General features: G+C 39.8%; 1 protein-coding gene across 1 annotated transcript in view; it reads right to left on the reverse strand.

The window, feature by feature from the left end:
• The window catches only part of LOC126150528 (cilia- and flagella-associated protein 57-like), a 329,352-nt gene that overhangs the window by 196,845 nt on the left and 104,771 nt on the right, over positions 1-27,736 (reverse strand). Inside the window, exons 6-8 of the mRNA XM_049915882.1 lie at positions 10,472-10,689; positions 10,176-10,388; positions 9,905-10,075 (exon numbers count right to left, since the gene is read on the reverse strand). Of these exons, the coding sequence (XP_049771839.1) occupies positions 9,905-10,075; positions 10,176-10,388; positions 10,472-10,689 (602 nt within the window). The remainder of the gene's footprint in view (positions 1-9,904; positions 10,076-10,175; positions 10,389-10,471; positions 10,690-27,736) is intronic.

The raw sequence follows: 27,736 nt of genomic DNA on the forward strand, positions 1-27,736 counted from the left end.
TATTTTGTGACCTGTCAAAAGCTTTTGACAGTTTAAGTCACTATATTCTCTTGAGTAAAGCCAAGACCCTAGGGATGGGTGGAACCGTAGGCACGTGGTTTGAATCCTATCTGTGTGGTAGAAAGTAGAAGTAATCATGGAAGGACTGCATGGTGGCCGGGTATCTTCAGAATGGGGCTCCATTACTGCAGGAGTACCTCAAGGCTCAGTATTAGGCCCACTGCTCTTTCTAATATTTATAAATGACTTAGCACTATGTACAGAATACGGGAAAATACTTATGTTTGTTGACAACACCACTTTATCAGTTAATAATCTCTCAGGGAATGTGTCAAATGAGGCTGCAAATAAAGCTTTTGCGGATATGACAAACTGGTTTGAAACCAATGGCCTTACAGTCAACCTAAAAAAGACAAATTATATTCATTTCTCTTCTAACACAAATGTTACTAATGAAATGAACCTAAAATGAGTGAGCACAAGATTTTGAAGGTTGAGTCCTCCAAATTCTTGGGTCTGCATATAGATAGCAAAATGAAGTGGCACCACCATATTCAAGATCTGTGCAAAAAGCTAAGCTCAGTAACGTTTGCCTTAAGAATAATTTCAGACACTAGGGAAATGATTACAATAAAAACTGCATATTTTGGCTATTTTCACCAACTTATGGCCGATGGTATAATATTTTGGGGAAATCAACCAATAGCAAAAAAAGTGTTCAATGCACAGAAGCGAGCAATAAGAATTATGTGTGGAGTACATACACTCCTGAAAATAGAAAAAAGAACACATTGACACCGGTGTGTCAGACCCACCATACTTGCTCCAGACACTGCGAGAGGGCTGTACAAGCAATGATCACACGCACGGCACAGCGGACACACCAGGAACCGCGGTGTTGGCCGTCGAATGGCGCTAGCTGCGCAGCATTTGTGCAGTGCCGCTGTCAGTGTCAGCCAGTTTGCCATGGCATACGGTGCTCCATCGCAGTCTTTAACACTGGTAGCATGCCGCAACTGCGTGGACGTGAACCGTATGTGCAGTTGACGGACTTCAAGCGAGGGCGTATAGTGGGCATGCGGGAGGCCGGGTGGACGTACCGCCGAATTGCTCAACACGTGGGGTGTGAGATCTCCACAGTACATCGATGTTGTCGCCAGTGGTTGGCGGAAGGTGCACGTGCCCGTCGACCTGGGACCGGACCGCAGCGACGCACGGATGCACGCCAAGACCGTAGGATCCTACGCAGTGCCGTAGGGGACCGCACCGCCACTTCCCAGCAAATTAGGGACACTGTTGCTCCTGGGGTATCGGCGAGGACCATTCGCAACCGTTTCCATGAAGCTGGGCTATGGTCCCGCACACTGTTAGGCCGTCTTCCGCTCACGCCCCAACATCGTGCAGCCCGCCTCCAGTGGTGTCACGACAGGCGTGAATGGAGGGACGAATGGAGACATGTCGTCTTCAGCGATGAGAGTCGCTTCTGCCTTGGTGCCAATGATGGTGGTATGCATGTTTGGCGCCATGCAGGTGAGCACCACAATCAGGACTGCATACGACCGAGGCACACAGGGCCAACACCCGGCATCATGGTGTGGGGAGCGATCTCCTACACTGGCCGTACACCACTGGTGATCATCGAGGGGACACTGAATAGTGCACAGTACATCCAAACCGTCATCGAACCCATCGTTCTACCATTCCTAGACTGGCAAGGGAACTTGCTGTTCCAACAGGACAATGCACGTCCGCATGTATCCCGTGCCACCCAACGTGCTCTAGAAGGTGTAAGTCAACTACCCTGGCCAGCAAGATTTCCGGATCTGTCCCCCATTGAGCATGTTTGGGACTGGATGAAGCGTCGTCTCACGCAGTCTGCACGTCCAGCACGAACGCTGGTCCAACTGAGGCGCCAGGTGGAAATGGCATGGCAAGCCGTTCCACAGGACTACATCCAGCATCTCTACGATCGTCTCCATGGGAGAATAGCAGCCTGCATTGCTGCGAAATGTGGATATACACTGTACTAGTGCCGACATTGTGCATGCTCTGTTGCCTGTGTCTATGTGCCTGTGGTTCTGTCAGTGTGATCATGTGATGTATCTGACCTCAGGAATGTGTCAATAAAGTTTCCCCTTCCTGGGACAATTAATGCACGGTGTTCTTATTTCAATTTCCAGGAGTGTACTAGGCACTCGTGCAGGGATCTGTTTAGAGCTCTACAACTCCTTACAACACCTGCCAAATATATTTTTTCCCTGATGTGCTTTGTTTCAAAAAATAGCAACTTATTCAAAATCAGTAGCTCTTACCACAGTTATAACACCCGAAGGAAACTGGATATCCATTATGAGCTAAAAATGAAAAGCATGGTCCAGAAGGGGGTTTTATACAGTGGCACCAAGATTTTTATTGCCCTCACACTGCACATTAAAGAACTGGTTGGAAACATGCCAAAGTTTAAGGAAAATCTGAAGCAGTTCCTTTTAGATGAATCTTGTTACAGTATTGATGAATTTCTTAGCAAAAATGCATAGAATCTTTTGTTTGTGCTTAAACCTTACTGTGTGACCACTACAATTGTTTAATCATACTCTGTAAGTACAGTGTAACTAGATACAATACCCAAATTTATGTATGTCTGTATATGATGCCTGTATAACTTAAGAACAATACCCAAATTTATGTATGATTGTATATTCCTTCAGATGTCCTGTATCTTAACTAATATGTAAGGGTATATGCTAAACTTCACAGTTTCTTTAACCTAATGATAAGATCAATGTATCTGTGCACAAAACAATAATCTGTAAAAAACTTTGACTCGTTCTACATCCAGGGATATGTTCCCATATGGATCTATGGAACATGAAAAAAAAAATAAATAAATAAAATCCGCATTGTTACCTAAAACAGGCAGAAGACATTCTTTTTTGGTGCTACACATTTTTGAGGTTTTTATAGAGATAAACTTATGCTGCAGTGTTCTTCATTGGGATGCCAGTGTAGAAGTGTGCACAGATCAGCTAAGCCAAAAATCCTTGCAATACATACATTTATTTATATATAGAAGCCAACTTCAGAATTTTTCCTTGTATGTGACCAAATATAAAAGATCATGTGTCGATTTAAAGTTCCCACATATTTCACGATTCGAGTCACTTCTTCTGCATTACCTTTCATTGACTCCATTTTCAAATGCTCCTTTACAAAACAAAGCCCAGAAGAATTACCCCAATTGAATCCTCATACCACTGAAAAAATGAATGAAATTAGTGTGTCAGTGGTGTTGGTTGACAGCTGAAATTGTTAAAGTTGAACAAAGCTCCAGGCACCAATGGAATCCCTGTCAGATTCTACACTGAATTTTCAGCTGAGTTAGCTCCTCTTCCAGCTACAATCTATCATAGACCCCTCAAACAAAAAGCCATGCCTAGTTCTTGCAAAAAGCCTCAGGCCACTCACATCTACAAGGACGGTAGTAGAAGTGATCCACAAAATTACCATGTAGTATCGCTGACATCAACGTATTTCTTCGCATGCTCCATACACGAATGGAACAGGAAGAAACCCAAATTACTGGTACAATGGGACGTACTCTCTGTCATGCACCTCACAGTGTTTTACAGAGTATAAATATAGATGTAGAAATAGATTTGTAAAAATGAAGCTGTAACAAATCGTCAGTTTGGTTTTCCAAAAGACTTCCCAGCAGAAAATGCTGTATACCCCTTTACTGATCAAATATTAAGTGTTTATCTGAATAATTGAACATCACCCACTGGGGTTTCTTGTGATCTCTCAAAGCTTTTGATTGTGTGAATCATGAAATCCTTCAAGATAAGCTGAAATATTGTGGTATGAGTGGGGCAGTACACAAATGGTGTAGTTCATATGTAACTGTAAGGATGCAGAATGTTGAAATTAACAGTGCAGATGGTCTGCTGAAATCAGAAGAGTCCCCTAACTGCGGAGGTATCAGGAACAGTGTCCAACAGGGTTCAGTCTTAGATCCCTTATTAATATTAATATATATTAATTACTTGCAAGTCTGTACTCATGAAGATGCAAAACTAGTTCTTTTTCCTTTTGGAACTTTACAAATGTAGGTTGTGGACAGTTGGAAATGTGGTTCTCATGGGAAGCATGCAAGGGATAAGTCCCTGCAGTCGCGCTATTCTCTGTGCCCTCGATGGCTCAGATGGATAGAGAGTCTGCCTTGTGAACAGGAGATCCTGGGTTCCAGTCCCGGTCTAGGCACACATTTTCAACTGTACCCATCGAGGTATATCGACAAAACCTGTTGGCAGCTGAGGGTTTCGATTAATTATCATTTCTTTCTAGAGAAGATGAATTGTCATCATTGGTATCTGTTCTTTCGGAACAGTTACTATCTTCATATAGTTATTTTTGTTGATAGTACTAGTAATCACATCCAAAAAATCAAGAATTAGCTGAGGAAATTGTAAATAATGTATTTTAGAAAATTATTACATGGTTCTCTGCAAATGGACTGTCATTAAATTTTGATAAAATATGTTATATACAGTTCTGTATGGTAAATGGCACAACACCATTAATAAATGTAGAGTCTGTAGCTAAGGCAAAATATTGCAAGTTTTTGGGTGTGTTCACTGATGAGAAATTGTATTGGAAGAAACACATTGACACATTGATAATCTGCTGAAACAGTTGAGTTCAGTTACTTATGCTATTAGGGTTATTGTAAATTTTGGCAATAACCATAAATTAGCTTACTATGACAATTTTCTTTCACTGCTTTCTTATGGAATCATATCTTGAGGTAATTCATTACTAAGGAAAAAAGTACTCATTGCACAAAAGTAAGTAATCAGAATAATAGGTGGAGTCCACCCAAGATCACTTTGCAGACATTTATTTAAGTATCTAGGGATATCACAATAGCTTCACAATACATTTATTCGCTTATGAAATTTGTTATAAATAACCTATTCCAACTAAAAAATAATAGCAAAATGTGTAGCTACAACAGTAGAAGAAAGAATGATTTTGACATAGAAAGGGGTGAATTAAGCTGCTGCAAAAGTTTTTAGTCACTTACCAAGCAGCATTAAAAGTCTGACAGATAGCCAACTATGTAAAGAAACCTTATGTTAAACTGACAGTTCCACATCATTATGAAATATTGTATTTATGATTTATGGAACAAGTATTATTGCATCAAAGTTCCCAAATCTGTTATTAAATGTAAAAGTTATTTTAACAATACTGTTAATTATAAATAGGAAGGCTGAATAACTAATTATTTAGAAATGTAAAGATATCCTGAAGCTAATGGTGTTTGAATTTTGTAATTATAAGAAGTACCAGTACTGAAGTAACTGTCATTACCATCCCATGTTCTCAATATAGGGTTGATGCATAAGTTCATAAAGTTTTCCCATAAATTTAATAAACACAACAGATACACATAACAGAGAATTAGTCATCAATAATATACTCTCCTTCACTATTCACAACAGTCTCTCAATGCTGGGGTAACTTTTCGATTCCACAACTGTAGAAACATGGTGTGGAGGTGAAAAATTTGCTGGGCAATAACTGGAATCCATTTTTGTTCACAAAAGAAGTTCCTTGAAGCTTGTGAATTGAATCGTGAATTGTGTTTTATTCATCTCATGAAGTACATTTGCAGTCCACTTGGTTTGCATACAGGAGAGATTTATAATGCAGTTACAATGATTTTTACATTAATAAATAATAGCACTACAATAAATAATAACACTACAAGGAATATCTATGTAACACATTAAATCCAGCTCAAATTCCCAGCTTGTCCTGCATGGAATCATCCAATGAGTAATAACACTTCAGTGTCACTACCTCAAAATGGTTCAAATGGCTCTGAGCACTACGGGACTTAACATCTATGGTCATCAGTCCCCTAGAACTTAGAACTACTTAAACCTAACTAACCTAAGGACATCACACACATCCATGCCCGAGGCAGGATTCGAACCTGCGACCGTAGCAGTCGTGCGGCTCCAGACTGAGCATCTAGAACCGCTAGACCACCACGCAGTACCTCATATAGCTTTCTTTTAAATTGACGTAAATTCATCTGCATCAAATTGTTCCCTTTTAATTTATTACAAATTTTCATTCTCATGTTTTGAGGTCCCCAGGCATACAGTCTGAGGTGGTGAGTGGAGAGCATAAAATTTTCTTTTTTTCTAGTATTATGTGAATGGACAAAATGATTTCCTTCAAACAATTCAACAGAGTGTGGAAAACCTGAAAATCCAAGGGTGCAAGGTCAGGTGAATGAGGTGAGTGCAGAATGACTTTCCAGTACAACTCTCATATAGTGTTTCCAGGCAGGTGTTATGGTGGACTAGCATCACTTCATGCAGTGTTTTTCATTGTTGTTCTCGAGCTACATCTGCAAGACATCGCAGCTGTTGACAACAAATGTCAGCAGCAATGGTTATACCTCTGGGAATCAAGTCTTGTACACCACACCACTGCTGTTTTACCAGATGTGAAACATTATCTTTTTTCAATATATGAGGACTTTCTGTGGGGAGTTGCTGCTTTGTTTAGGCTCAATCATTTCTTTCTTCTCTTTATGTTAGCATAAAGACACCACTTGTCATTACCATTAATGTTACAGGATAGGAATGGTCAGTGTTCATGAGACAACTGATGATGAGCAAGCAGAGCTGCACATAAGGCTATCAGCTGATTTTTTATTTTGGCTTAGAGCATGCAATATCCATACAACCGATTTTTGAACCTTCCTCATTACATGTAAATGTTTCATGATGGTGGAATAATCACAGCTTATCACATCTGTGAGTACTTGAGTACACTGAAATGGATCATTGTGGGCTAATGCATTTAAAGAATGTTCATCAAACCCCGCAAGGTCTTCCTGAATACAGAGAGTAGCTGAAGTTGAAACGATCCTACTTAAAATAAGAAATCCATTTATTGCCATGCTGTGTCCAATGGCATTATCCCCAAACATGGTGAAAATGTTTCTGGATGCCTCTGCATCAGAATATTCTGTTGAGTCTTAGACATATCGTGAGTACCATCACAAATAAATGAAAATAAAGCTTCCTACCTTTCTTCTAAGATTTTGTTTAATATCCTCACACAAAGATAATAGCTCATTCTGTGCTCTTGATGATAAATAGTGTGCTATCTTCTCTTATTTCTCTTGATGGCTTTTAACATAAATTGTATATTCTCCTAAAATAAGTTATACTTAGTCAATAACTCATTAACCACAAGAATTTACCATTATCTGCCTCTTGTATGTGGCTACTTCTTCTCAAAGTCACATTTCATGGGGTTAAAAAGATATTAACATCTTAAATTCTTTTTAAGAGCTCACATAAAAAAATCTCTTTCTTTAAGAAATAGTATCTGAAATGTGGAATGCATTAGGCTTTGTTCATAACATCTCCTTGCTAAATAATTATTTTTATGCAACAAACTGTTCTCATGATCAGGAAGAATGAAGTATAGTTTAAAATCTATTTTCACTTCAAGTTTGTTGTTAGAGCATTTGGAATACAAGTGAGGCTTGTAAATTTCCAACTTTGTCTACAAACTGTTGTGGATCAGTTTTAAGGGAAGTATTTGAAATGCCCTTTTCAACAGTCTTGTCTCTATCACTATTATTAACTGGATTCCAGTCATGGTCATGGGGTGCAGACTAAGATTGTTGCTCACTTAACTCTCCTTCATTGGGTGGAAAAATGCCTGCCTACATCAGATGCAGTTAGTTTAGGTGATCACTCAGAACAAGTTTCTGCTTTTGTTAATATTGAATGGTGACTTACATTTGACACTGGATTATCTTTTGGCAACAAGTAGCTACCTACCGTTTTTTTCTGTGTCTCTTACATGAACTTTTCATTGTGTTTATGTTTTTCTGATCACTTCTATGCTATGCTATGTTCATAACACAACATTATCCTAGAAATAAACAATGAAAATACCTACTAAAATATGTTTACACGAATAAGGAGAGCTTTAAAGAAAAATGGCAGAAGTTGTACTAAATTATTTTTAAAATTTTGTAACCTATCTCACATTAAAAACAATATAAAGACAACCACCTGGTAGACCATGATACCTGTTGTAGCTGCACAAGCAAAGAAGGCTCACTTTCACAAAAACAGCTTGCACACTGCTGCTAACTGAATAAATGTAAATAAGAGCACAGCACTTAAATTTGAAACAGCAAAGTCATAACACTAGAGTCTCTGAGTTCCTGTAGGCCCATTATCAGTGTTGTCACCAGATGGCTTTTAGAAAATAATTCAGTCCACATTTAAATGTATATTTAATCTCTAGAAAAGTTATGATTATTTGTCACTGACAATGTTCAAAGGCTGGATGTGGAGATTTATTGATTGACTGAATGTGCTTGTATGATAGTGCAACACAGACAGTTCAGCACAAATTTCAGTCTTCAAAAAAATCATAAATGAATAAAGAACAAGAATACACAGAGAGATTTTTTTTTTCCACAGGCCCACCCCCCCCCCCCCCCTCCCACCTCCCCAAAAACCCTGGCCCCTGACATATGTTGGGGTTGGACCCCTTGTGTGCAGTCCTGCTGTAAAAACAGTAATGTTTACATGTCTGATAACATGAACCTTTATATATTTTACAGGTAATTAACATAAATGAAAAAGTAAGTACATGAGTTTGAATATTTGTGTACTGAAACAGAATGTGGAACAGGCTGTTTAGTGTATAAAGAATCAGCCACAGTAATACAGTGACTCTTGGTCTGCCACATTATGACACAATCATTCTTCAGTTAAAGATGAGTAACAGTGTATAATGAAAGTTAATAATTTTATGTTACTGTCTGTCATTAGCATGTGGTGCTGTGTTATACATCATTACATCATAAACCATAAAAAAGCACCAGCGTGTTATGCTGGTGTCAAATTATTAACTTTAGATTCTATATGAGTTCGAATGGGGATGTTAAAGGTTATAATGCAAGTGTAATTTGGGTAAGGTTTTTAAAAGTGGAATTTGTGTGTGATGGTAATGGAATCATAATTTATGGAGGGAACAAATTTTGACAGAAATTCTCCACTGTGCAGGAGCAGTCAGTTGAACTAACTTGGGATAGGGTGTGATAAGTGGGCATATAAAGAGAATGAAATATACACATGTAGAGATATGACAGTGGACCCAGAACAGTGACAAATGAGCAGCACACATGAAGCTTTGCTTCCCCCATTTGTGGTACTGGCATGCGCAGAATTTCAGGAGATATTGTCAGAATTTGAAGTGGTGTGTGAACTTAAATGGCTGGCAAAGGACTTGTATGAGAAAGGTAAGATAAGGAGCATTGCTTTCATGAACTTGTAAGCTGAAATAGAATTTGGGAGAAGTAGAAATCTAAGTGACATCTGCAAAAACTGAAGATTGAATGGACGGGGCTTTTGTAGGTTTGAATGATTGTGAAACAAGTTATGCTGTTCTTCACTCTTTTAGTAGTTTCAGCTTATAGATGAGTTCTGTTGGGAAAAGTAAAAATAGTATTTTTCAGAGTAGTTCACCGTTGAAAGCCAGATCAGATATTTTAGAGCATAAATAAGCTAAAGACGACAACTGTGTTGTTAGATTGAAGGTAGAATTGGCAGTTGCTCTACTTAATTATTATAGACTGAATTTTAAGGTGGAACTGAAAGGATCATTGTGAAAACTGAAGGGTTTGGCTGATAGCAGGGAGTATAGTGTTGTCAAAGATATTGTCAACAGAAGTTGTGAGTACAGAGGCAGAGTCTTGCAGACAATTTACATCACCAATAAACTTCTTCTTGAAAGTATGAGATTGATTGTCATAGTAGAAACAACTATATAATATTAAAATGGTACTCACACGTGTAATTGAGTGGTTGTGAATTGCCTGTTTCCTGGGATGAGGTGTCTCAGTTAGTGGCAATGGATAGGAGAAAATAGTGCCAGATGAAGTACTTATGAATAAAACTGAGTTATCATGTGTGATAGTAATGCAATCAAGTTGTTCACAAATGTCCACTTCATTTATGACCTGTAAAAATAAAATTATAGTAATAATAATACTAGTATCATATCCAGAAATTGATTCTGTTTAAAAGAAAATCAGCTTAGATAACAATGACCTTTTTTACCTCAGAATCACTTATTTCTCTCAGTTTTCCATCACTTCCAACAGCAAACAGAGAACCTCCATATGAAAAGACTGTTATCCCAGAGAAAACACAGCTCTTTATTATTGTTTCACCTACTCTCCGGGTTGAAGGAATATACCATTCATAAACAGCACCTTCAGTTCCACAAGAAACAAGTTTGTCATCTGACTCAATCCAAGCAAGTGAGCGAATCTAAAAGGAATAAAAAGCTACAGACCCTTTTGATCATTATTTTTTTTAATATAACCTTGATAAAGAAATGAAAAAGTTTTTACCTTCCCATTATGTCCTTTCAGAGTATAAACATTCTGAAATGTTATGCAAGAATATATTTGTATTATATTTCCATTGACAGCAGCAAACAAATGACCATTACAGCTAAAAGCACATTCAACACAGCTTCTAATAGGGAATGCTCTCATAGACTCTAGGTCATCAATAAGCACTTTTACATATCGGATCTTATGAGAAAATCCAATAGTAGCATATAGTCCTGAAAGAGTAGTTAGACCTTTAAGTTACCTGTTGAGGATGCATTAATACAGTAAATAAATAAAGATACTATAACAAAGAACTGTTTTTGCCCAGTTTTCAAACACTTTAACTTTGTGAAGTTTTTTTTTTTTTTTTAAAAAAAAAAGAATGATTTGGAATAGAAAGTACTAATAACCACTAACACACTGATGGGAAAAAAATCACAACACCAGAAAATAATTATTGTAGAGTAATGAAATTTCAGGAATAAATTTCTCTAGATAACAATTTAAGTGATTAACATTGCAAGATCACAAGTTAAATTAAGCACAAGATAAGCCAATGCAAATGTGAAATGCTGATACAGTAACAACTGATGTAACCACCAGAATGTTCAATGAAAGCGTGCAAATGTGCCTGCATTGGTGCAAATGTGCCTGCATTGTGCTGTAAAGGAGCCGGATGTCAGTTTTGTGGGATGGAGTTCTATGCATGTTACTCTTGGTCAGTCAATACAGGGATGGTTAATAATGCTTGTGGATGGTACTGGGGTTGTCATCTGATGATGTCCCATATGTGCTCAATTGGATACAGATCTGGTGATTGAGCACATCAAGGCGACATGTTGACACTCTGTAGAGCACGTTGGGTTATAGCAGTAGTATACAGGTGACTGTTATCCTGTTGGAAAATATCTGCTGGAGTGCTGTTCAGGAACAGCAGAACAACAGGTTGAATCACCAGACAGACACTCAATTTTGCAACCAGGGTGCATGGGATAACCACAAGATTGCTCCTACTGTCATACAAAATCACACTCCAGATGATAACTCCAATTGTAGGTCCAGTGTGTCCAGTATCCAGACAGGTCGGTTGCAGACCAACTGGCCTCCTTCTAACAAATGCATGGCCATCTCACACTGAGGCAAAACCAGCTTTCCTCAGAGAACACAACAGACCTCCACCCTGTTCTCCAATGAACTCATGCTTCACACCACTAAAGTCGCAAATGGCAGTGGTTTGAGGTCTGTGGAATGCATGGTACAGGGCATCTGGCTCAGAGTTGTCCTTGAAGTAAATGATTTGTAACAGTTCATTCTGTCACTGTGGTTCCAGCTGTTGCTCAAATTGCTGCTGAAAATACAGTATAATGTGCCAGAGCCATACGCTGAGCACAATGATCTTCCCTCTTGGTAGTGCCACGTGGACATCCAGAGTCCAGTCTTGTTCTGGCCATACATTCTCATGAGCGCCACTGCAAGCAGTCAAGTACAGTAGCTACATTCTTGATAATGCTTAATATCACAGAAGGAACATCCAGCTTCTCATTGACCTATCATAAGACCTTGTTCAAACTCAATGAGCTGTTGAAGATTGCATCTTTGTTGCCTTAAAACGTTCTTGACCAACATTAGCTCATCTCAAAGATAACTGACACTCATAATTTTTACTGCATGTATTTAATGCAAACACGATTTGCACCCTCATAGTAACGCTACTAGCACCACTCTTACATGGCAGAACAAAATCTGAACAGACATCACCTTTCAGATGTAGAAGCATGCTTGCTAACTGTTGTTTATATCATACAACTCCTTCTTGATGTGGCAATACTTTTTTCCATCAGTTAAGTACCTAGTATCAGAGACAAAGTGTTTAATGTTACTGTGTATCTGTATTCTGCATTGTGAGTAATGTTTCGTTTTTGGCACTGGGAAATGGTAACCCTTTCTTGAAGTAACTGTGGTCCATGCCACTACTTTTATAAAACAAACATGATTGGGATAAAGTTTTGATTAATAAATTACACATCTACATGCCATACTATTTTGAAAGCCATCTTTAATTAACATAGACCATGAATGCTCCACTTTACATATTACATATGGTGAAATTGCCTGCCCAGAGGCAATAGTACAGAACACCAACATGTATTTGTTTTCAATATACCTGCATACTCTTCTGCATATGATGTCTTCCTAATCAGGGTAATCCATCAGATTTGTCCCACATAGAAGTGGAATGTGCCGTACCTAGGTTCAAGTTACAATGAACTGGTTTAAAAATAACAGATAATAGTAACATTAAAAATGTGTAGTTAACTGTTTATAAGATATGTTGGAAGTGGTGGCCATGGGCATCTGGGCATTGCAAACTTCATGTGAGGATGCTAGAAGCAACATGTTGTAATTCTGCAGGTGTGGTGTTGTTCATTTCTCCAGTAATGTCCCGATTAAGATCAGTTGTTGTTGAGGACTGTCAGAAAAGTGTGCAACTACCAAGGTTGGTGGTCATGTATGCAAGAAGTATGCTTGCTTATGTGAATGAATGGTCTGTTTCTCTATTCCTATTGAAGGCAGTGGCTGAAAGTTTCTGTGTTAGTGTCTTTTAATTGTGCAACTTAGCATTTGTCTTTATGATTAGTAGTAATCTATCTTTTCCTACATTTTTGATGTTTCCATTGTTTAAATGCAGCTACTGCAGAATACACACAGGGCAGTTGCCACCATTAGCATGTTTTCCACAGAACTGGAGTACAAAATAAGAAGTTTTTCTTCTTAAATTCCCTGAGGCCACAGTTCTTTAACAATGCCATTCACAAAATGAGCTACAGTTGAATAATTTGTGTATTCCAACACTGCAAGAAATCAAAACTATCTTTGAAGAGTCTTCTCAGCTGATTTTGCCATCAACGTATATGTTCCTGAAGTTAAACTTCAGAGGGCACATGATCCACTTACTGTTTGTTCACTGCAGAGCAATCCTGCCATCAACAGTCAATACATCATTTATCAAACCTAAGGTCTTAATTTTTATGGTAATTTTGATGTAACAGGAGGCATGATGAACACAAATATTGTGAACTCCTAAGGAGTACTATTTGGCATACTTTTCTTGGTGCACACCAGTCCCTACTTCTGAGTCAGTAGAAGTTGTTAGTAGTCAGTAAATTCCAGCCCCTTACCTTTTGTTTGCCCCACTGTCAATCTGGATTTTACCTGATGCCCTTTACTGCACACAATAATGGATACTACTGTACAACACCATGCTCATCACTGTTGATGCCACCTCCCACTAAACTAACATCCTCAAAGCCAATAGGCTTGCTGCTGTTAAATACTACTTTTCCATTGTCCTACTGACTCCAAACCTATAACCTCCTTCTTTGTCACCATGACCAAGTATAGCTTTTGCACAATTAACTGTCCTTTGAAGGCATCACTTAAAATCAAATCTGTGGTACTGCAACGGACACCAGCATGGCATTATACTGTGCTGACCCATTCATGAGCTGTTTAGAGGAATCTTTCCTACCACCCAGAATCCCAAATGACTCACCTGGTTCAGATTCACTGATGACACCCTCCTCTAGAATCTTGACACCTTCTCCTTCATTCACTTCATATGGGTCCAACAAGCACTCTTCCTCAACATATACCTTCTCCTAGAGGATGTGTACATCAGTGCCTCCATTCACATTGAACCTATAAACCAAAAACAATACCTCCACTTCGGCAGATGCCACCCATTCCACACAGAGAAGACCATTCCATACAGCTAAATCACCCATGGTAGACACATCTATAGCAAAGAGCAACTCCCTCCAAATATGGAAAGGGTCTCACGGAGAGACAAGCACAGAGGGTGGGACTGCATCTCATTGGGCACTCCAACGTTAGGCGGGTGATGGAGCCCCCTAGGGATATGACAGCTAAGGATGGGAAGAAAGCCAATATGCACTCCATGTGCATACCAGGGAAGTCATCCAAGATGTGGAAAGGGTCCTTCCAGATGCCATGAAGGGTACAGGGTGCAGCCAACTGCAGGTGGTGGCTCATGTTGGCACTAATGATGTGTGTCACCATGGATCGTAAGAGATTCTCTCTGGTTTCAGGTGGCTATCTGAGTTGGTCAAGACTGCCAGTCTTGCTAGCGAGATGAAGGCAGAGCTCACCATCTGCAGCTTCGTCGACAGGACTGATTGCGGACCTTTGGTACAGAGCCAAGTGGAGGGTCTGAATCAGAGGCTCAGGTAGTACTGTAACAATGTAGGCTGCAGATTTCTCAACTTGTGCCATAGGGTGGTGGGGTTTCAGGTTCCGCTAAATAGTTCAGGTGTCCACTACACACAGGAGGTGGCTACACGTGTAGCAGGGGCTGTGTGGTGTGGACTGGGTGGTTTTTTAGATTAGACAGTCTTGGAAAAGATAAAAAAGGGCTCCAGTCTCAAAGGGTACAGGGCAAAGAAATGACGAGAATCGACCAAGCAACAGTCTGTATTGTAGTTGTAAATTGCTATTGCTGTGTTGGAAAAGTACCAGAACTTCAAGTGCTGAAAGAAAGCACTGACGCTGATCATTATAGGAACAAAAAGCTGGCTACAGCCAGATATAAATTCTGCCGAAATTTTTACAGATGCGCAAACCGTGTTCAGAAAGGATAGATTAAATATAGCAGGTGGTGGTGTGTTCGTGTCTGTTGGTAGTAGTATATCTTGTAGTGAAGTTGAAATAGATAGTTCCTGTGAATTACTTTGGGTAGAGATTATACTCAACAGCCGTAGCAAAATAATAATTGGCTCCTTCTGTCGACCCCCCGACACAGATGATATAATAGCTGAACCCTTCAAAGGAAACTTGAATCTCATTACAAATAAGTACCCCACTCATGCAGTTATAATTGGTGGAGACTTCAATCTACCCTCAATTTGTTGGTGAAAATACATGTTCAAAGCCAGAGGTAGACAGAAAACATCTTCTGAAATTACACTAAATGCTTTCTCTGAGAATTACTTGGAACAATTAGTTCATGAGCCCACACAAATTGTAAATGGTTGCAAAAATACACTTGACCTCTTAGCCACAAATAATCCTGATCTAATAGAGAGCATCATGATGGATTCAGGGATTAGTGAACATAAGGTCATTGTAGCGAGGCTCAAAATCATATCAACCAAAACCACTAAAAATAAATGCAAAATGTATCTATTTAAAACAGCAGGTAAAAATTTGCTTGATGCCTTCCTAAGAGAGAGTCTCCATTCCTTCGAAGCTAATTATGTAAGTGTAGACCAGATATGGCTCAAATTCAAAGACACAGTATCGACAGTAATAGATAGATTCATACCGCCTGATTTAATAAGAGACGGGACTGATCCTCCATGGTACACAAAACATGTCAGAACACTGTTGCAGAAGACGGCCGATATTTGTTTCATCCTGTGTTGCATTGTATTACCTTTTTTCTTCAAGACACTATCAAATCCTTTCAACTGATATTGCAAGTGCTATGTTGGCTCTTACAGAATTACAGCGTCATTGACAAACCGTCAAAACTTATTTCCTCTCCCTGAACTTTAATTGCCTTTCCAAAATTTTTTCCTGGGTTTCTTTTACCGCATATCCATCTACAGCGGCTCGGGCAGCTTACATCCCGCCTGCAGTCTATAAATTAAGCATGACGACGAGCGCGGTAGATTGATTGGAACGGGTAAGGCGAGAACAAGTGGCCAGACACTCCAATTGGGGTAAGCGTGTCTCGTACAGATAAGGACGGGGGCGAAGAAAAAGACGAGACGCGTATAGAAAAAGCGGCTTGTTCAAGGCGGTGAAAGGTATCTGGGTCTAGGCAACTAGCACGCCAGACATGCACAGCAGGTTGTAGCAACACCATGCCAGGACTCACATAGATAGTGCCACTTGGGCGCTAGCTGATTGGACTGAACAGCAAGCCAAGGTTCGTGAAATGGCAAAATACGATCGACTCGAAGCCCGAACGCAAGAAAACATGCCAAGAAGACACACCGTGTTCAATCTCAGGGAAAAGATGCTGGATGATGCTGCAGTTTGGGTGCTAGAGGAAGGTGCAGAGGCAACGAAAAAAGCATGCCAAATTCAGAAGAACACAAAATCCCCAAGACTAGCTAAGTTTCACAGAATCTCGAAATTTAGTGTGGACGTCAATGTGAGATGCTTTTAATAGTTTCTGCAATGAAATATTGTCCCAAAATATGGTAGAAAACCCAAAGAGATTCTGGTGATATGTAAAGTACACCAGTGGCAAAAAAACAGGCAATGCCGTCACTGCACGATAGCAATGGAAATGTTACCGATGATGGTGCCACTACAGCAGAGTTACTAAATAGTTTTCTGTAATTCCTTCACAAAAGAAGATGAAGTAAATATTCCAGAATTCGAAACCCAAATAGCTGTTAGTACGAGTGACATAAATGTAGATATCTTAGGTGTTGTGAAACAACTCAAATCACTTAAGAAAGGCAAGTCATCTGGTCCAGGTGGTATACCAATCAGATTCCTTTCAGAGTATGCAGACACAATACTGCCTTTCTTAGCAATCATATACAACTGCTCACTTGATGAAAGGTCTGTTCCTAAAGACTGGAAAGTAGCACAGGTCACACCACTATTCAAGAAAGGAAATAGGAGTAAGCCACTGAATTACAGCCCCATATCACTGGCCTCAATTTGCAGTAGGATTTTGGAGCACATACTGTACTCGAACATTGTGAATCACCTTGAAGAAAATGACTTATTGATACATAACAAACACGGATTCAGTAAATATCGTTCTTGTGCAATGCAGCTAGCTCGTTATTCTCATGAAGTAATGAGTGCTGTCAACAAGCGATCTCAGATCAATTCCATATTCCTAGATTTCCAGAAGGCTTTTGATACTATTCCTCACAAGCAACTATTAATCAAATTGGATGCATATCGAGTAGAACAGAAGTGATATCTGGCATTCCGCAAGGTAGTGTCATAGGCCCTCTGCTGTTCCTGATTTATGTAAATGATCTAGGTGATAATCTGAGCAGCCCCCTTAGATTTTTTGCAGATAGTGCTGTAATTTACTGTCTAGTAAAATCATCATATGATCAATTCCAATTACAAAATAATCTATAGAGAATTTCTGTATGGTGTGAAAAGTGGCAATTAGCACTAAACAAAGAAAAGTGTGAGGTCATCCACATGGGTACTAAAGGAAATCCGATAAATTTTGGGTTTCGACAAGTTGAATAAATCAAAGGGCTGTCAATTTGACTAAATACCTAGGAATTACAGTTATGAACAACTTAAATTGAAAATACCACATAGATAATATTGTGGGGGAAGGCAAAACAAAGACTGCGCTTTGTTGACAGAGCACTTAGAAGATGCGACAAATCCACTAAAGAGACAGCTTACATTACACTTGTCCATCCTCTGCTGGAATATTGCTGCACAGTGTAGGATCCTTACCAGGTAGGATTGACAGAGGACATCGAAAACGTGCAAAGAAGGGCAGTTCGTTTCGTGTTATCACGCAATAGGGGTGAGTGTGTCACTGATATGATATGTGAGTTGGGGAGGCAGTCACTGAAATGAAGGAGGTTTTCTTTGCGGTGAGATCTATTTACGAAATTTCAATCACCAACTTTCTCTTCTGAATGCGAAAATATTTTTTTGACACCCACCTACATAGGGAGAAATGATCATCGTAATAAAATAAGAGAAATCAGAGCTCAAACGGAAAGATTTAGGTGTTCCTTTTTCCCATGCACCATTTGAGAGTGGAATGGTAGAGAACTAGTACGAAAATGGTTCGATGAACCCTCTGTTGGGCACTTAAGTGTGAAGTGCAAACTAACCGTGTAGATGTAGAGGCCTTCACAGGCTGAAATTATCCTTCCAGCCTTGTACAGAAACAGATTTACATTGCCATGTGTTCTTAGTCAACTACCATCTCCCACATACCCATTGCCCAACCACAAAGGAGCACTCCTTTTGTGACTCAGTGCCCCCCAAGACAGGAGGAAATGAATCACATTGTCCACCAGCATTTGGACTGCCTCTCATCGTGCCCTGAAATGAGAAGTTCTAACGTTTTCCTGACAGCCGGAGACTGTGTGGTACTGGGGTGCAAGACTCACACATATCTCGTGGGTGATTTTTTGTGTGCAGCCGATCTTCTTCTCGGGACAGACAACTGTGCTGGAGATTTCATGCTGGTTGAAGAAATGATACTGAACTACTTTTCTACTTTTGAAATTATTTCTTACTCTCAGAATCCTTTCATATCAACTTTGCTATATTTTCTTCTTCACAATAAAACAATTACATAAGTTTTACATGCACTTACAAGTCTTGAAAATCAACTACATCTGGAAAACATTAGTACTTAACATTTACCATTACAGTCTCTTTCAGTTTTAATAACCCTTGTCAAAACAGTTCTTGCTCCTAGCAAGTCAAACAACAGAGTATATACAAGTCTCTAGATAAGACATATTTAATGTGTTCCCAACAGTCACTACTATTCCACTGCCAAAGAGCAGCCCTTTTACTCCTCGTACTGGACACAGGGCTTCCGAGGCATGCACGGCCACCACTTGTCAGCACCGATAAGACTGCCACAACTTTAGCCTTCTCGTAATACACACACTTCCTGCACACACGTAAACCGTGGCGCAGTACACACATTTCCACTATCACACACTCATCCTTAAAATATTGTGTGTTCGAGTTGGTGAAATATGAGTGTCTCTAGAATTTACCCCGAAATTCTTGAGGCACTAGACAGTATCCTCCCACTATCCTCCCCACCCCTCCCACTGTGGTATTCAACAACCCACTGAACTGATGACATATCATTGTTTATCCCTTCTCCACTCCTGCTACCAACCCGTGCCTCACGGCTCAGATGCTTTCAATAGACCTAGATGCAGAACCTATGTAATACATCCCGCCCCCACTACCACCTATTCCAGTCCTGTCACAAGCATCTCCTGGCCCATCAAAGGCAGGCCACCTGTGAAAGTAGCCATTACACCTACCACTTTAGCTGCAACCACTATGCCACATTCTGCATAGGCATGACTATTAACAAGTTGTGTGTCCAGATGAACAGTACTGCCAAGTTGTGGCCAAGGGGTAGCTGAACCACCCAGCTGCTGAGCACACTGCCCACTGTGCTTCACTATAATGATCTCTTCACAGTCTGACATCTGGAATCTTTCCACCCACACCAGATTTCCTGAATTGTGCAGGTGGGAACTGTCCACCCCCCCCCCCCCCCCCCCACACACACATCCTTTTTTCCACCTCCTTAGCATCAACCTTCATCAGACCTGTCCTCTACTGGCCTATCCCTTCCCCACTCCCACTCCAGTACCATACAAGCCTTCTACCCCAGCAATGCACATACTTTGGCCCTTTCCTTTTCACTGCTTATTTCCTCTCCCCTTATCTCTCTGCCCCCTGATCCTCCTTCCCCCTCCCTATCCCAAAACAGTCGACAGCCTCCCTATGCTGCGTTTGACAGCCTTATGCTTTCTCTGCCATGTCCCGCATGCTCCGAAATGTGGCACTAGCTCCTCCCATACCATTACTCTGCTATCCCTCTCCGTCCCAGCTACATGACTTGTAATATTAGTATCGGTTTTGATAGCTTAAATAAACTTACATTCAACAATCTAACCATGCGGCTCATAAAAGCCATACAATTTGTGTAAAAATTTCTTAAGATCATCGCTGAGCAGCGACCACCTGATATTTCAAATAATACCTTATGCACCACAGTGCGGAATATGAATTGTTCATAAATTGTATCAACAGAGATATTTTGTGTTTTCTTATTTTTTTGACAGCTGAAGAATTGTAATCCCCTTCTGTTAACGCAGTCGTGATATTTTTTAAAGACAGCGGACGTCTATATGGCATTGTCCGCAATCACTAAATAGTTATTATAAAATATTACTATTGTTCAGTGCTATGTAAGAATTTATGAGTGCATCTAAGATGAAATATTGAAGATGTTAAAGAACTTTATTTAAGGAGACAGCCAGAAAGATAGAAAATTGAAATTGTATGAAGACTATTGTTAGCAATACTGACTAAGGTAATTAAATAAGTTATTGTGCTCTCAAATGCAGTAGTGCCTGCTTAGTACTTAAAGTATTTCTATGCTATCCATCTCCTATTAATCATCATCATCATCATCATCATTTAAGACTGATTATGCCTTTCAGCGTTCAATCTGGAGCATAGCCCCCCTTATACAGTTCCTCCATGATCCCCTATTCAGTGCTAACATTGGTGCCTCTTCTGATGTTAAACCTATTACTTCAAAATCATTCTTAACCAAATCCAGGTACCTTCTCCTCGGTCTGCCCTGACTCCTCCTACCCTCTACTGCTGAATCCATGAGTCTCTTGGGTAACCTTGCTTCTCCCATGCGTGTAACATGACCCCACCATCTAAGCCTGTTCGCCCTGATTGCTACATCTATAGAGTTCATTCACAGTTTTTCTTTGATTTCCTCATTGTGGAAACCCTCCTGCCATTGTTCCCATCTACTAGTACCTGCAATCATCCTAGCTACTTTCATATCCATAACCTCAACCTTGTTGATAAAGTAACCTGAATCCACCCAGCTTTCGCTCCCATACAACAAAGTTGGTCGAAAGATTGAACGGTGCACAGATAACTTAGTCTTGGTACTGACTTCCTTCTTGCAGAAGAGAGTAGATCGTAGCTGAGCGCTCACTGCATTAGCTTTGCTACACCTCGCTTCCAGTTCTTTCACTATGTTGCCATCCTGTGAGAATATGCATCCTAAGTACTTGAAACCGTCCACCTGTTCTAACTTTGTTCCTCCTATTTGGCACTCAATCCATTTATATTTCTTTCCCACTGACATTACTTTCGGTTTGGAGATGCTAATCTTCATACCATAGTCCTTACATTCCTGATCTAGCTCTGAAATATTACTTTGCAAGCTTTCAATCGAATCTGCCATCCCAACTAAGTCATCCGCATATGCAAGACTGCTTATTTTGTGTTCACATATCTTAATCTCACCCAGCCAGTCTATTGTTTTCAACATATGATCCATAAATAATATGAACAACAGTGGAGACAGGTTGCAGCCTTGTCTTACCCCTGAAACTACTCTGAACCATGAACTCAATTTACCGTCAACTCTAACTGCTGCCTGACTATCCATGTAAAGACCTTTAATTGCTTGAAAAAGTTTGCCTCCTACTCCATAATCTCCTATTAATAGCAACAGAAATAACAGTGTTTTTATAGTTTTCATAGAGCTACCAGGGACTGACTGCATGTCGGCAAAAGTCGTAGTTAAGGCAAAAGGTGCATTGCTATTTACCTTGTTTGTGATTTAAAGCCAAATTCTTTTAATGTGTGGTGTAGTATAGCAAAGAAAATTTCCAGCTCTGTCTGGTCCCTTAGGTTTCTCTGTTCGTAGTTGCTTTGTCTCATATCCGGTCATGATCAAACATGATCATGACACAAATAAATTAAGTGGCAATGCGAACTCTGTTCTTGATCTTGAGAATGCTACGCCTTCTGCAAACGATTTTAGGTGTAATATAAAGTATCACTTACAGTACTTAAGTTTTTTGTAAAGTCTTTGCTCTTCCCACCAAGAAGTGGTGCAAAACTCACAACAGATTTCTGAATCTTCACAAGAGAATAATAATTTGATCAAAATATAAATATCTTAAAAAAAAAAAAAAAAAAAAGAGCACCACCACACTTGCCACCCGAACAGGGACTTGACTGAAATCACGAAAATCAGTCCTCTTTGCTGCTAATATAGATGTGTCTAACAATACATTTATTTTTCATGTGCATGCTACGTGCTTAAAAAATTGTAGACAAAAATTTCAAAGAGGAAAGACGAGTTGACAGCAGAAAACAGAGAAATTTTATATCCAGTTGCTGACTTTCAAGACATCAAATGTAAGTTATGAAAAAATTTTCATATGCAGTTGTAACGCTTCAGTAGTACAGTTGTCTTTTGAGCTACCTTATCATTCTTCCTTTTATTTACATCTGCATATTTAAAAAATCAGCTCAAAATTATTTTTTTAGTCAAAATTTAGAAGGATTTGCAACATAGTGTCTAAATCCCATTGTTGAGTCTTGATTTCAATGTGTGTGGCATCGTGTTACATGTAAAATGCTAGTGCTGTCTGCTAATTCAGTTGTTTAGTGTGCCCGTCTTCCATCTTGTTTTCTCTGCTTCAGTTCACAGTCATTTGTTAGGTGAGTGCAACTCCCATACTTGACAGACAGCATGTGAGGTGATGTCACAAGCAAAGGACAGATGGCCCGCATAGCAGACCACGTGTAGCTGACATAATCTTGTTGACAAACAGACACTACGAGATGGCAGAGAGTAAACAGAAATTAATCCCGACAGCAGGTGACAGTGACGATATGAACAGCACTCAATATTCATTGCGCTCACGTGCAATTAGCATGCGAGTGGAGGCGGTGGCTAACGCCAGTGATACGATTGACACAGACCAAACAATTCCTGTGGGTAGCAACCGGACTGTAGATACGAATGCTATGCTCCTTCAAATCCAAAATTAGATGGCAAATAATGATAGAGAAAAGGAACAATTGCTGTTAGAAAAGGAATGAAAAGCAAGAGAGAGAGCTGAACAAGATGAGGAAAACAAAAAAGAACTAATGCAAGCTTTTACTGATTTAAATAAACAATTTGATGTGGTAAATGAAAAATTTGAAGTGGTAAATGGAAAATTTGACACAGTAAAAACTGAAATGACTACCGACTTGAAAACTGATCTGATAATCCAATTGGGTGAGGTCAAGTCGGAAACAAGTGGGCAAATTGAAGCAGTAAAAACAGAGATCCGTAAACAGGTTGAGGCTGAGATTGAGCTTAACATTTTACTTTTATATAGTTTTTTGTTTGTCTTTTTATATTTACTGATGATGTTTTGTTGGGGTGACATGAATAATAAATAAATTCTTTATTATTATATCACTGACTTATTTTTGTTGTTTTGATTCAAGCAGGTATCTAGTAAATTTGATGCAGTACTAAGAGCTGCCAAGGGTGAAATTAATGCCTCGGTAGAAGCATACCATAATGAAACTGTAGCATTAAGGGGTAATTGTGATACCATGTCAAAGGAGGTCAGCGCCTTGAAACTGGTTGTCACTAATATAAGAAAGGAGATAGATTATTTGACGAAACAAGTAGAATCATTTGACATAGAGGAGCAGGTAAAAATTATGGTAAAGGCTCACGCCAAAGCGTTATCCGACCACTACACAGATGGATAAAATCCAAAGACCATCTGATTAAAAAAAAAAAGGAGACAGAACTGAAGGAAGTAGTAAGGGAAGTTACTTATGATCTTTTGGTGGAACCAGGAAAATCGGGAGACACTGTGTTATCTGAGCTAGGACAGATAAGGTGAACTTTGGCACAAGACCTTCCTCAATTGAAGCAGCAGGTCATTGAAGAGGTGCAGACAGTAAAGAACAAAGTGCAAAGTTCCTCACATCTGACGGGTAGCGAATGGAATCACTCCCCATATCGAAATGACATTAGGCAAATTCATTACAGCCCTCCACTTGATCACATGTCATACCACAGTCCGACAGACACAGTGCATAACCACACTGAAGTGAATAGCCCACCAACACTCATAACCCAAAATGCAGGAAGAAAGTGTATTGAAACACAAAACATTTCTAACCTTTCACCTGCAAAAACATGACACACACCCTATCGTATTTTTGTGAAACTTCTCTGGAGTATTTCCAAACAGGTGGACAGACAAGCAAAGAATACAGTTTGTAACGGGGTATATAACAGGAGATGCCATCTTATGGGGAATAGAAATGACAGACAAGTGCAGGACCTACAATGAATTTGAGTGGATGTTTCTGAACAAATTTTGGAGTGATGATGTTCAGCTGCGCTTCAGAAAAGAAGTGTTCAATGCCAAAATGTTCAACTCGAAACACGGCATTCTCAGAAGATATTTCAAAAAATATTTAGCAAAAATTAAATTCTGCGACTTGCCAATTACAAATAAAGATGTGATCATGATTTTGAAAACTAAATTGGCCATCTCTATAGGGAGAAATTTGTTAATGTTTCCGAGGACGATACTGAAGCATTTCTTTCCATATTAGACTCATTGGATTTGATTTGCGAAGACATGGTAGCAAATGTTGGTAGTGCTCCGAATGAAGTGAGCAGATGAAACAGTGGAGGTTATGCAGTCAACATTGGCAATGAGGGAAGAGCACGCGGTAGCGACGCTTTCTACCAACCGTCCGGCGGCTACAAAAATCAACACATGTTGAACGGAAATGGACAGTTTTGACCAAAGGATAGTAATAAACAACGGTACAATCCAATGGATAGTACACAATGGCCACAGTATGGAAACTCAACACACAATAATCCACAAAATCAGTACAGAAACAAACCACCACAGCAAGGAAATTATCAGAGCGGACCAGCCTTTAACAGGACGCGTGAGTGGAAATCACATAAATGGCATGGGACTTGTGGAGGACAACAACATTCTGCTAATAATGACAACACAATACACTACATGGCCCAGAATACATTTTGACCTCCGACAAACATAAATTTTTCTGGTCACTCAAATGATTATGCAGGAAATCCAAAGCAGAAACAGCAATAGACCACAAAACTCTATTATGCACAAAGTGGATCGTACACGGGACAAGAAACTTGTCCACCACCGTTCGTGCCACAGTCACAACACCAACACGAAACGGAGGAGACATTAAGGGTGATAGCTGATAGGGAGAACCACCACAATCAGGAAAACTAGAAAAATCATTTTTTAGCCTCCACAAGAATGCTGCAGAACAAGATGGGGGCACGGTATCTATCAACTGATTTCAAGTAGATGCAATAAGGTATGACAAAGGCAGTGACTTACGTAATGACTTATTGCAAGAGACTGACAATAATGACAGAGACGGCATATGGGATGACCAAGTTCAGGCTTCTACCAAGATTTCAGTAGTCAACGTGCCCATAATCACTATTATTGATACGGGAGCAAATGTTAATGTTTTATCTTCATGTTTGTTCAAGCAAATTTCTTCAGTGAGTAAAGTTTTATTGCTCCCTGCACAAGGCTGTACAGTGTCTGGAGCAATGGGCCTATGACACAGCATGTAATCTTGCAAATGCAACTTCAAGTAAATATTGACTCTATTTCTGTTATGTGCAATTTTCTTATAGCAAAGAACCTATCGGTACCGTACCTCCTTGGAATGGAGTTCCTCAGACTGACAAAAGCAAAAATTGACATTGAAAATGAGGCTTGTAGATTAACAGTGAACTAGCAGGAGGTAACAATAACATTGTTACACAGCAAGATAAAACCAGTGCTTAACAAATGTCAATTTAACGTGCAGTACTTCACTGACAGACAAAGTTATGGACGGGCAGATGATGAAACCAATTCTGTAGATATTCGTGAGGATGAATATGTTGACTTACTACCTGAGAAGACTGAGTAAGATAACAAAGATTTAGAAGCGACTGGTTTGACTAAGTATCAAAGGAGTGAACTTTTTGAATTGCTAGTTAGTCATATGAAGATATTATATGCGGTATAGTCAGCACCCACACCATGGTGACTGCAGCTGTGTGGCTGCGGTCTTTACGTCATACAGCCAACGGCTGGCACACCCCACTTATGTGCAGCTCTACACAGCTGTACTACGCAGGTGCGGGCCTCACACACTGAGTGCCCCCACACTGTCACGGCAACCTCGGCTGGCGTCCTCCCAAGAGATAGTTACGTGATCCCATGCCGCCAATCATAACAGGACACCACAAGCGGACTCGGTTACGGTGGGCATATTCCTCCTCTACTCACCCTATATAGCCGCATATGCCACCACGCCTGGCAATCTCGTGTTGGGCTACCTACTTGCTATGTCAACGTCGCACCCAGGAATGATGCTACACTGTGCTATGGCTGTTTACCATACCGGACTTGGACTCTGCAGCCCAGTCGCTGCTCTTGATTGAGCCCCAAGTTGTGTTAGTATTGTGGAACTGTTGGCAATAAACAGAATTTGGAACTCACGCCAATCGTTATTTGTTGTTTCTCCAATTACAGATACAGCATTCTCCAACAAACCTGGAGTAATAAAGGTATATGAGTATTGTATGGAGGTGCTTTCCCATAATACCTACTGCAAAACAAGTTACGCAGTTCCCCAATCATGACGTGAAGCTGTCAAACATGAGTTTAGGAAAATGTTACTCTGGAATGTGATTGAGCCGTCACTTTCTCCATATTCCAGTCCCTTGTTATCAGTTTAAAAATCTGATGGAAGTATGAGATTAGTGTTAGACGCAAGGCTAATAAACAGAATAATAGTGCCAATTTGAACAGGACCCACAGCCCGGGTGGAACACTTGTAGAAGTTTGATGGAGTTAAATTCCTCAGCACAATTGACTTAAAAAACAGTTATTGGCAGGTGAGATTAGCGCCTGAGTCAAGAAAATACACGGCTTTCATATTCGCAGGCCAATCTTATCACTTTACAGTTATGCACTTTGGACTGAATGTGAGTTCGGGAGTTTTTATTTCGGTGTTAGACTATGTTTTAGGACCGGAGTTATTGGATGAAGTAACTGTGTATGTGGATGATGTTCTAATAGCTTCGAAAATATGGGAAGACCATGTGATAACACTGCAGAAAATATTTAAAAGATTTATAAATTATGGAGTCATGGCCAATCTTCAAAAGTCAGAATTCGGAAAGAGTGAGATCAAGTTCTTAGGACATATCATCACAGCAGAAGGGATTAGGCCTGATCCTGAGAAGTTGGCAGCAATGAAGAATATTCCCACACCCACAACAAAAATACAGCTGAAAGGGTTTTTAGGCATTGCGTCATTTTTCAGACATTTCATATCGAATCAGGCAATGAACAATGAAGCTAGAATGAGATTTTCACTCTGCAGTGGAGTTTGCGCTGATATGAAACTTCCTGGCAGATTAAAACTGTGTGCCAGACCGAGACTCGAACTAGGTAGTTCGAGTCTCGGTCCGGCACACAGTTTTAATCTGCCAGGAAGTTTCAACAATGAAGCTCTTCATAATCTGTTAAGATAGAATGTTTATTGGAATTGGAATTCTGAGTGTCAGAAAGGGTTTGAAAACATTAAAAACAGTCTTGTTACCAGCAATATTCTTCATCATCCTAAGAT

This window comes from Schistocerca cancellata, chromosome 2, assembly GCF_023864275.1.
Source record: "Schistocerca cancellata isolate TAMUIC-IGC-003103 chromosome 2, iqSchCanc2.1, whole genome shotgun sequence".
In the NCBI taxonomy this organism is placed as follows: Eukaryota; Metazoa; Arthropoda; class Insecta; order Orthoptera; family Acrididae; genus Schistocerca; species Schistocerca cancellata.